At 34.1% G+C, this 12,126-nt stretch overlaps 3 protein-coding genes across 3 annotated transcripts; all 3 read right to left on the bottom strand.

Annotated features, from left to right (window-relative positions):
- Positions 1-17: 17 nt before the first annotated feature.
- LOC110416447 (Protein phosphatase 2C family protein) lies at positions 18-4,007 on the bottom strand. The gene is made up of 9 exons (XM_021428445.2): positions 3,571-4,007; positions 2,407-2,549; positions 2,157-2,255; positions 1,845-2,003; positions 1,397-1,483; positions 1,018-1,109; positions 699-770; positions 367-505; positions 18-282 (listed from the first exon to the last, which is right to left on the bottom strand). Exons 1-8 carry the CDS (start codon positions 3,618-3,620, stop codon positions 377-379), a joined length of 831 nt encoding a protein of 276 aa, XP_021284120.2. The 5' UTR covers positions 3,621-4,007; the 3' UTR covers positions 18-282; positions 367-376.
- A 1,590-nt stretch (positions 4,008-5,597) lies between these two features.
- RAB18 (RAB GTPASE HOMOLOG B18) lies at positions 5,598-9,600 on the bottom strand. The gene is made up of 6 exons (XM_089783508.1): positions 9,312-9,600; positions 9,149-9,217; positions 8,401-8,466; positions 7,020-7,141; positions 6,687-6,815; positions 5,598-5,870 (listed from the first exon to the last, which is right to left on the bottom strand). The coding sequence occupies exons 1-6, from the start codon at positions 9,448-9,450 to the stop codon at positions 5,757-5,759; spliced, it is 639 nt and encodes a 212-aa protein (XP_089639634.1). The 5' UTR covers positions 9,451-9,600; the 3' UTR covers positions 5,598-5,756.
- A 686-nt stretch (positions 9,601-10,286) lies between these two features.
- On the bottom strand, positions 10,287-11,636 carry LOC110416854 (uncharacterized). Its single transcript, XM_021428976.2, has one exon. It carries the CDS (start codon positions 11,462-11,464, stop codon positions 10,466-10,468), a length of 999 nt encoding a protein of 332 aa, XP_021284651.1. The 5' UTR covers positions 11,465-11,636; the 3' UTR covers positions 10,287-10,465.
- Between the last annotated feature and the right edge of the window lie 490 nt (positions 11,637-12,126).

Genomic DNA, 12,126 nt, shown 5'->3' with positions numbered 1-12,126 from the left:
TAATAAAGATTTAAATATGGAGAAAACAATTACTAAACAATTTGATTATCTACGGCTTGTATCGAAACATCCAAATGTCTCAAAGCTACATCAGTAATTTTACATGAGCTGATTGCTAGATAATTATAACAAACCAAATGTCAAACACATACAACACTCAATAACCGATGATTCGGAATCCCTTGTACTAGTCAACTACCACAATGCCCAAAGGTAGCTCAAATTTGCATCCATAGAAATTCCTATCTTCTTGCTTCTGTTCCATGCGGTAGTCTTCAACACCTGAGACACAAAGAATACTGATAATAAAAGTGCTCCGTCTGAAGAGCAAGATAAAGATGTGATCATTTACAGATAAATTACAACCTCGATAAGTTCACGAGCTGTCAAACCGCACAACAACACAGGTAATGTTGTCTGAGCTCCCTCGTTCATAAGCTTCGTTTATAAGTTTTCTAGCTGCAGCTTCTGCATCTGTTACATCCTGCACTAAGGCCACAGCATCCTGCAAGTAAGAGAACACATCAAGGTGATTAGATTGCATAAAAGTTAATTACCAATTTACAACTACTGAGAAATAAGGCCTCTCTATGGATGTTGCACTATAGAATGCTAGATACAACTAAAAAAATCAATACAAAGTTTCTCTATATTTTCTTTTGCTTAGCAAAAGAAATAAATGTGGTAAAAATGCTCACCTTATTAGATATGACATTCCAAAGCCCATCACTTGCAATGATTATGAAATCTACACCACCAATTTCTTCTTCCTGAGCATTGGTAAGGAATAACAATACTAAGTACATTTAGATGAAAAGTATGCTATGATTCCAATTAAAAGAGAGAGAGAGATAGAGAGAGAATGCTTTCTTAGCAGACAAAGGAAACTTTAGCAGTTGAAAACTAATAATTGGTTCAGTTGCCTCAAGTTGCAGCTGTTGCCACATTTTTTCACACCAAACTTAATTGACTCAAAGAAAAATACAAACTTTCAGATTATGTAAACCCGAACACCACCTGAATTTCAGGCTCAGCAACAACATAAGGTTTAAGTAGTTTATCGCCAAATGCACGAGAAACAGCAAGAACGCCACCAACACGCCAGGTCCCTAAAATAGTTTTGAATCACATCAGGAAAATCTTCTACAAATTTCAGTCCAATTATGCAGAAAATGCTAAGCAGTTCACTGAAATCTATTCTACTTTAATGCAATGAAGTGCAAAACAAATTCATAACCCGAACAAGAAATTCTTAAGTTAGACAATGAAAACCTTTAGTCCATAAAGGAAAACATTGAAACCAAGAAAATGCATCAGCATGACAGTACAAGCATACTGAGAATGCAATCTGATAGAAAAGATGCGGGAATGAATGACTGCAAAAAGGCGTATTTACCTGCCCAAATGATGAAACCTCCAGCCTCTTCAATCCTTTGGCGTTCATCAGATCTATCAGGCTTGTGATCAGTAGACAGAGGGACAGCTGCAGAAAGTACAAATATACTCAACCAATGTTTAAAAACCGCAGAATTCAAGTTTTTGTCATATATTCTCAAGCTTATACATTAAGGTAAAATCCAGACCTTATATATTTGTACTTTTAAATGGTGGAGAAATAGTTCAAGCCAAAGCCTTCAAAGCCTCTCAGTAGCTAACAGGATAATAGCATCTCTAACATGTGATAACCATTAAGCTATTACTTGATGGTATATGAGCCACAAGACTAATTAATTTTTATTCTCATTTCATTTTGTACATTCCTTTTCAGTCTGAATATTTAACCATAACGATTCTTAGACTAAATGATCCTAACAAGTCCCAGCCTTAGCAGAGAAGACAGCAACCTGATCCAGCTATACAGGCAACCACTCTAGAATCGCCAACATTTGCAACAAGCAGCCGGTCACCCAATAATACAGCAGTTGACGCAGTTGAACCAGCATCTCTTTGCTGGCCTTTCTCTTCATCGAGGTAATCCTCATCAGTTTGTTTAAATGCTTCAACTGCAATCAAAAGCTTGTTCTACTGAATATCCACAAAGAAATATACATCCATTGGCATAATACAAAAATATACATATATGTTTCCACATGTATAAACAAACAAGATCAAGGAATTCCCCAGCATATAATAGAGTGAAAACTTCAACTTCATACATATAGCTGTCTTTGTGTCCTTGATAAATTCAGGATGTGTACTCAAATTCTTGAAAAGGTTGTTTTTAAGATACTCGGCAGTTCTTGAACCTCCATGACCTATACCAGAGAGGAAAAAAATGAAAGCAAATCAATAATAAACCACCACATGCACCAGCATTTGAAACCATAAAATATAGTAGCTTGTAAAGAATAATGTGAAGACAACAATGTAACGCATTAGCAATAATGGCATAGAGTGGGGACATACCATCAAAAACACCAAAGAAGGCAACCATCTGACCATCAACTTCAGATATCCTTGTTTCATAGAAATCCTCCATTGAAGCCCTTTTGCCCTTGAAACTGGAATATCCATAGCTGAATTTACCAGTTCGACTTCCAGTGAGAAAGCTGGCAAAAGAACCATAACATTTTAGTTACCATGTAACATTCCATTTGAAGGATCAAATAGCCTCTCATATACAGTTTTGTCCACAAAATTTCAAAGAAAAAAATGTAACTTATATGATTTCACAGAACTAACAGGCACTTAAAATTTCAAAAGTTTAAATCTGATTATTCACACAATTCACCATTTAAGAACCTTGCCGCAACAGAGGTCAAGTGTCAAATTCAATTGGATCTTCCTTTTATTCTAATTACGCTTGGAATTTGAGATCTTATACAACCCCATTTTCGATCAACATGAAACAGGTGTATCCATCAAATTTGAAAGGTAATACAATAACATTGCAAAATATTCATGCACATTAAAAGCCAATCAGCTAAATCCTATTTCTTAGGATACAAGATTAAATACAAAATCATTATGCACTCCTCCCGGATCTTAAGTCCCACGCACTAAGAAACATCCCACAACAGCTAGATTGACAGAACTAAAACCAGTGGATGTATTAAAAAGGTTATGACTATGTTACTTAACAATTAAAAAGGCAAAGTGCATAACACAATTAGCTCGGATAAAATGCTTAGTGAGAGTAGTATCTAGCATAAAGTTATTGCCAGCAAGTGCATCATTTGCAGAGCCATATGAACAGAAAGTCCCCATTTGAAATAATAAAGGTCCTTGAACTGTACTTGTACATTCAAATTGATAAAGGGTCATTTCTTCAAATTGAAAAATATTATAACCCTTAGCACAAAACACTATACCAAACAAGAGTTACGTAAAATTATAATTATATAATAATTATATATCTAGAAATTTACAAAAAGAAAATTAGAATAATTCACCACTTTTGCAGACAAATTATGACTAATATTTTTTCTTCCTTCTAAATTGATCATCCAATACAAAGGAAAATATATATACATATTTACTTATTTTAGTAAGTGATACTCCTTTATCTGCTAACATTAAAAGATTACTTAGTAGAAACTAGAAAGAAAGAGAAAGGGGAAATGGGAGAACCTGATGCCTCCACCGCTAAAGAGAGCGTCGGGGTTCCTAGAGGATATCATAACGTCTGACTGAGGCGGCTGCTGTGGTGGTGGTTCAAAGATAGAAGGTAGGAGTTGCGGTGCGTCAGCTGGTTGAGAAGGAGGAAGAGCCTCAGCCTCGGCATCGCCACCTGGCGGAGAAAAGGAGCAGGAAGCGGCGAATGGGTCCGTCAGGTTGTTATTAGGATAAAAAGACACGTAACAAAATTTCCTTACAACCTTTTTAAAAACGATCTTTTATTATTATTATTTATTATTATTATTATTATAGAAGATGATTTCTGTTTCAGCTTCAAACTCAGGGTGCCGCCTACCGGGAGGAAGCAAAAGATAGATGTGGGGGATGATGGCCTTAAGCCTCTACTCTACCCACAGAAAAGAGTTGGGTTTTGTGAGAAATACTAGGGTCCAAACCAACCGGACATTGATTCCTAGGAGAAAATTTTTTATATTTTATGAGAAAATTTAATAATTTTTTATTATTTAAATAAATTATTGAAAATATTTTTTTATTGTTTGTATAAAAAATATTTTTTATTATGATGAATTTATTTAAGTATTAAAATAATAAATAAAAATTTATTATAAAATAATATTGATATTTGATTTTTACTAATTTAAAATTAAAATTAAGAAAGAAAATAAAAATAGATAAAATCACTAATGATATTTCCAAAAGCATTTAACTAAATATCTATAATGAAAATAAATTTTAATTTTTTAAAAAATTTTCATCTTATCACTTTTTTATCATAACTATAAAAATATAAATATTCATCAATTGTATAAGATATTTAAAACCTACACTTATAAACATGTATATATTAAATAACCATCATTAAAATATTTTTTATTATAATTATTAGTAAGATTTAAACCTATAATAAATATGTATTAATCAAATTATCATTGAAATATTTTATTGTTATTATTATTAGTATGATTATTAAATTTATAAATAAAAAATTTAATTGCATTGAATGATTTCATTGAAAAAATATTTTTTTTAATTTCAATAGTGTTGTATAATTTGAGAATTAATATTTTAATTATTTAATATTTTAAGTAAATATTAATACTCATCAAATTTATACCCATAGGCTTAGTATAAAAGTGTTTTTGTTGTTCTTTGAGAAATATCTTAGAACCCTATTACCCCATAAAAAATTTTACATCTAAAATTAATTTTTTATTTTTTAAATAAATATAAATCCTGAAAATATTTTTTAAAAAATATTTTATTTCAAAACAAATGGACCCGTTAAGGCCCAACGTTCCATACAACAAAGATAATACCATTTCCATCCTTGGGTTGGAATTGGATCAGATTTAGACTTCTTCCTGCTCTTTTCCAATTTCCTTACAAATTGGTAAAATAATGAAAAATAGATATTTGTGCAAAGTTACACAATTTCTTTGGACGTGTATATTCAAGAAATTTAGTCTGTGATGAGCGAGTATTTTATTATTTTTAGAATGAGGATCTACTCGGATATGTTGTTAAGAGCCTTTGGAGAGGAGAGTTGTAAAATGGTAATTTACTAAAATAGAGGAGGAAAAAAAAGTCAAAGTGTTTCATCAGATCCTAAGTCAATGTGCGGCGACAACCGAGATTGGCAGTTTTGATTACTTTTGGAGGTTCCTTGCATCATACATTCTTTTATATATATATATATATATATATATATGCAACATGCATGTGCTCTCCGTGGCGTCTCATTGGAGCCCTCCCATTTTGATATATGCTTTAGAATCAATTAGGGCTGTCCAACACACTCCTTTTCCCTGAATACTCTTACCTAGGTCTTCTTCATTATATAAATTTAACATGCTTCCCCACATCTGAATAATGGTTTTGAGGAAACTTAGTAATCTATCATCCCTCTGATTTCTTTGCTCTTGTTTAATGCTTTTTCTTTCAGAAATTTCAGATCCATGGGTTGGGGTAGTATAATATGAACCACAACAAATGCAAAGCAGAAACAGGAGAAAAAGATATTAGCAGGAACATCATCACTTTCAATACCAGATATTCAAGATTAATGTACAGTTCATGGCCAAAGACTGACCCCACATGAACAAGCTAAAATAAACATGGTAAAGCTGTAAAGGAAACAAGCTGCAACCTGAAGAGAGTTGCATCATGTTAACGATAGATCACCATGAGCAACAACTACTAGCTGAAGCACCATTTTGAGGAGGATTCTGTTTAAAGATGTTCTTTTTCACTCCAGATGAACCCTCAGCCAAGAGACTCGGTGTGTCCAATATCTGCAAATCCAACATTAATTACCATGTTAACCAAACTAAGCAAGCATGTCTACATGTATGAGCATGCATTTGCATGCTTCAAATGCCAATTGATGTTGAAGTAATTTGGAAACAGCATGCTTAAATGCCTGCCACCAACTAAATATTTGAGAGGAGAAGATCCACTTAGAGGCCTGAGGTTATGTCTTTCAAGTTCGGACATGATGATATACCAAAATTAAGGTAAAACTCTTGCAGATTCTTCATGATTGCAGAATTGTCAATCGGAGCAGAAGCACGCAAATATATTCACTGAATGAAGTGGAAGGGAGCCTTTGGATGTTAAATATCAAGTTGGCAATAGTATTTTGCAGCGAATCAAACAAAAATGGAATTCCATGGCCGTAAATACTGCCGGACAATGCATCCCAACAACCAATTAATTAAGCAAATAAATAACCAGCTTGTCCATGCACTTAAAATCATAAGTATTCTCCCACCCATATTAGGATATAGAGGTTCTAGTAATATTGGTACTTACATATGTAGCAATACTAGGATAATACAAAAAGCTAGGCTGTAATACTATAACTACTCAAAAATACCAGTATATTTAATATTTTAATTAGATAGTGCTTGTGAGTGGTGACTGAAGACCAATGACTAGTATTGAGGAACCAAAACTAGAACATTGTAGAGGAATAATATTTAAATGACTACACTTCATAGTGTTAAGTTCTTGCGCTTTTCCTCAAAGTTATATTTTAGTTGGATAGCATAGTAGTTTCCTCTATACAACAATCAAAATAAGATGCAAGACACTAAAATTTCAATCACCTTTAAGACAAGCTCCTCAAAGCATTGTTCCACGTTGACTCGCGTTTTTGCACTGCACTCAATGTAAAGGCATCCATATTCCCTAGCAAAGTCAATGCCCTCTTTTTTGCTGACAACTCTTTCACTTTCCTGTAAATGATGGTGTAGATATGGGTTTAAAAAACAAATTGGGACAAACCTATTTTTTGACAAGTGATCATATGGAATAAATATTAAGAAAACAATCAAGAACAGCACCTGTTATAGCAATAGGCCCATGGGACAGAGCAATACTGAACAAAAAAAAAACAACCTTAATAAAATTAAAGGACATAACAACTTCTCAAATTATACCTTATCAACTTTATTGCCAACAAGCATCTTGATGCAGTCCTGATTTGTTGAGTACAGATCAATTTCTTTAGCCCATACGTCAGCAAGATTTGTGAATGTATCTCGCCGTGTTACATCATACACTGCACAAATACGAACATAATAACTATCATCATATAAGGAATCTCTAAGACCCCAGAAAAAGTGATAAATAAACCAGATGAGTATTCAAGTATATCCAAACAAGGAGTCCCTCCCTTAATCAATCAACAAAAGGAGTACTTTATGTAAATTTTCTTCAGGAGTTAAATTCATCTATGTTCTGATTATGTAAGACAGCAGTTACACTTACACATTGATTGTGAAATACCAATGATGGCCTGATACTGTTTCTGATTGCACCAAGCAATATAACCCTCACTTTGCCACCAAAATGTTTAGCCAATGTTGGGCTAAATTGACACAGCTTTTCAAATATATCAGAACACCCAGCACCTCTCAAGTTTGAGGCCTAACTTACCCAACCTGAGGCCATCTAGCACATTGCAACACTTGCTCTAAATTTTCAAAGCAAAGAGTTAACACTTGGTGGAAGCTTTGGGAAGCCAAACTGAACCAACCTAATATTTTGAGCATAATTTTTATTGAAATGCATGTCATGATTATACTTACAAGGAATCCTTTAGCACAACGTATCAGCTGTTACTCCAAATGCTACCCACCTCTTAACACAATATATTCAATTCTATTTCATTTTATTTCTATCCTTCAAAGGCCAAAAAATTTATAAAAGAAGACATGTCCTGTGCAGAACTAAAATTAGGAAAAATGCAAAAAATAAAATGGAGAGAAAATCAATGTACACCAAATTGTGAGACTTTTCAAAGCAGCATCCATTATCTACCACGTCTTCCTCAACAATGTCAAACATATTCTTTTCAACCCTATCTAGTCCAACCTAGCCTAATGTCACAAAAATGAACCCTGCAAATAAAATTTGGAACTGGACCAGAATATTCTAGGTTGAGAATACTGTTTAAAATGAATGTCTCCTGGTATGACATCAAATGCAACCCAACCTATCACAGCTTGTGAGGTTCATTCCATCAGTCCTCTCAAGTAAGATACAGGAAGTATGGCCCTAGAATGCCTCATTATTGTGAGATTTAATAAACAAAATAGAACTACAAACATCAAAAGCATGATTACAAATTACAAATTAAAAAAAAAAAACAAGCAGAGAAATAAGGAAATAAATTCATGGATAATATAAATTCTTACTGCAAGATCTGATGGATCAACATCTATATATAACAATTGTTTTCACATCACAGGTTAAAATATAACAATAACTGATCCATAGAAGTTGATAAAAGTAGCAAGAAATGAATGAAGTCCATACCCATTATTATCCCTTGTGCTCCTCTGTAATATGAACTAGTTAGCGTTCTAAATCTTTCCTGTCCAGCTGCAAAAAGTAAAGATACGATAAAATAATTTATTTTTTCAACTGTTTTGATGCAAAACAACTTTTGGTATTCATGAAAAGGCCAAATTTTGCAAACATCCTATCCTCATGCGTGAATGCAGGTGTTAACCAAGGACAGAAAGAGACAGAGAGAGAGAGAGAGAGAGAGAGTTCTTTTATGAATAATTCATCATAAAATGTACATTTGATTCAAATTTTGCAACTGACAGTGACCAGAGAGTCATTGTAAAAATGCAGAAACCATATTCACTTTAGTAAGTTCCTGCAATATCACTATCTTAAAACTTTGAATTTGCTCTATACACTCAATATAAAAGGAAAATTTTTACCTTTTCGACTCAATTTCTACTACTATCTGCACTGTAATTATCTAAAGCTTAGTTTGGCATTGTAATGGCCTTCGGGAACAGTAATTTCAAAAAACTAAGACGTTTTAACTCAAAAACTTGCTGTCTAACAGCTCTAAACTCATATTAGTATTGCATCTTTGGTCCCAAACAATATGTCTAGAAACCCAATTCCAATGTCAATACTACGTTTGAGTAACACATTTCTTAAGATATTAACATAACTAACCCAAAACAGACAATGGAACAGGAAACCAAAACATCATCGTAGAAATGATTTAAGTTAAAATATTCTGGAAAAAGACAGTATTTACCAGTGTCCCAAATCGCAAGCTTCAGCTTTTTACCTCCAAGAGTGACGTGTTTCACCTTAAAATCCACCCCTGCCAAAAATTTTCAGTGAACAAAACAAGTTAACCCAAAAAAAGCTCTAATGAAATTGTGCGCAAAACGAGATAGGGAAATGGATAAGGCTACCAATGGTAGGAGAGAGGTCCTCGAAGGTATCGGAAGTGAAACTCAAGAGCAAGGTACTCTTCCCCACACCCGAATCCCCTATCAATAACAACTTAAACAAGTAGTCAAACTCAGGTTGACTCGTCGACGATGACTCCATCTATTCAAATCTCTTCAACGATAATAGTGAGATTGAATTTGGATCTGGAGATTGCTTGTTTTGAGAGATGCAAAGCAGAGAAAGTGTAAGAAGGTAGCGTCTAAAGTCTTCTTCTCCCTTCCGTCAATAAGAAACTAGTATATAATAAACCGTTTCTTTTTCTTCCAACCGAACCGATTACTTGCTCCACCAGTTTCGGATTTTATTCGGTGCATTGTGGAGTACGCTTTTTAGTTTTACTCCCGTCTTTTAAGTTGTCGGTTGGTAATAGTTAAAACCACGTGTAACTCGATTGATCCCTCAAGGTCCGGACATTAATCGACCTGTTTGGTTTCAGACATCTTTTGGTTCCAGACGACAATACGGTGTTCTTTCTAGGTAATAAGGGTGGATAATTGATTGGTTGGATTGGTGCAATATGTCATAATTAAGGAGTAAATAAATTAAATATTTTAAAAACTAATTAAAATTGATCGAATTGAACCAATTAAATATCAAATTAGTTAGATGAATTCAATTTTAAATCCAATAATGTATAATTATAAACATTGAATTAATTTAATTGATTACAAAATTAAAATTTACAAACATCATCGAATTAATTTGTTGCTTTTTCGCAAATCCTGTTGTTGATTGGTGGGGGCAGAGTAGTCGAGCACCCTGTAATAATTAAAACTCCCATTAAATGTTTCTTAATGTATTTGACGAAAGAATACTGTTGTTGTAACCTTCTTAACGTCGTCTCACTGGACAAGAAATTCCGGAAAAGGATATGTCTTTTCCAGTGAACTAAATAAACAGCCATATCTTTTAACAAGGTTCGAGTACAATGAAAATTAATTAAAAATAAGACAAGAATGGGAGGTAATAAGCACCCATGAAATCGATTAATTACTTTCATACTATATGTTGATGAGGTCCAAAAACACCAATCGATCAATTACAACTCTGGATTTGAAAGACAACTATTACATGCATCCATTATTTCTAATTTATTGATTGCCTTCCAAGTCAATCAAACATGGTACTGCTCTAGCTGAACGTCCTTGGCCTTCAAAGGAACATACTCTCCTAGGTAAACTTCCAGGTGATCTGACAGGGCAGATTTGTCGATGCTTTCATGGTGGTAAGATTTGCAGACGAAGTAGATCACTGTCTGGATGACTAATCCGAAGAGAATCAACTTGCAAAGCAACAAGAAACAAATGATTGCATAGGCAGCCCTGCTAAACATGCCTAACGTGCTTCCATGCACAACCAAATTCTGGAAGGCAATCTGGATGATGCCGAGAGAGATATTGAGCATGAAAAAAATGACTATCGCCACCCATAGCTTTCCCTTGATCAGGTTTTTGCCCTTGACCATGGCCTGGAACCCGTAGGCCTCTTCCAAAACAGAGACAACGCTAGCCAAGTGCCAAATAATGGTCAAATACAAAAAACCCCCCATGTACAAGATCATTAAAATAACCAACACCGCAAAACCCATGTTGCTTGCTCCGATTGAAAGTGCCCAAATAACAAGGATAAGCACAAACACAACGTGATAGAAAAACATGGCAACAAAAATAGACAAGAAAGTAACCATCAGCCTCTTCCAAACCTTTGGGACAACGCTCATGACTTTCCTAAACGTGAGTTCCCGAGCTGTATATATGCAAGCGATGGTGTAAACAACTGCAGAGGTTGAAAGAAGGGAAAAGATGAAAAACAAAGTGAAGTAGGCCGCCTTGAAAAGCCAAAAGTATGCCCATTTGTCGGAGACAACGTCAGATAGTTTCTCGTATTTGGGAGTGCCTGATCGGGTATGGTCGAGTTCTATTTCGTTGTGGATGATTTTCCGGAAGAAGAGGTTCGATACTTCAATATGAGCTAGGTAGATGAAAGTTAGAGGAAGGATTAAAGCCAAAGTGATCTTGCTGAAGACTTTTCTCCAGGCAAAGATGACTTTGTAGGATTCCGTGTAGATGCCAAAGAACCCAAGAAATTGCATCTCTTCTTGCTCTCGATCCATGATGTTTAAATTTTCCTCTACTTTTTCTATGGATTTTTTTGAGTTGCAGGGTGGGAGATGAGGATGAACAAGGGAGAAGAGAAAACAGAGAAATGGAAGAGACTGACCGGTTACGAGAAGGATATAGGAAATTGGATTGGACTTTTCCCCAGCTTTCCTTGTAATTTAAGCCGAGTCAATGTACACATTTTGAATCCGTCTATTTGGGTTGAGAAGTTCTCAATATATTAATATTTAAACCAAATACAAACTTTTCCTTGAAAAGGATGTACAATTTCATAATTATTTCATCTCATCTCATCTCATACAATTCTTGACCAAAAATTTAATTCTACCTTTTTGCTTCCTGTATTTTATTTTTCTTTAAAACTTCATCGTCACATACTTCATCAATTAAATAAAAGATTTGTCATGTTGTTCGTATGAATTATGCTAGTAAAATTATTTTTAAATGGGTATATATTTATAATAAATAAATACATAGACATTGACTTCCCACTTTTTTCTTATTTTAAGATAAAGACATTTGGGACATGAACGAAAATTTAGACAAAGTATTTGTCTATGTCATCGTTTCCTCCATGCCGAACCTAAATATTCCACACGAAAGTCCTCGGTTGAATCGAAGTCATTCAACACGCTTTTGTGTTTTATTTTTATTT

Source organism: Theobroma umbraticum, unplaced genomic scaffold, assembly GCF_002168275.2.
Source record: "Theobroma umbraticum cultivar Fairchild unplaced genomic scaffold, ASM216827v3 scaffold_51.0, whole genome shotgun sequence".
Taxonomy (NCBI): Eukaryota; Viridiplantae; Streptophyta; class Magnoliopsida; order Malvales; family Malvaceae; genus Theobroma; species Theobroma umbraticum.
This window is presented reverse-complemented; position numbering and strand designations above follow the sequence as displayed.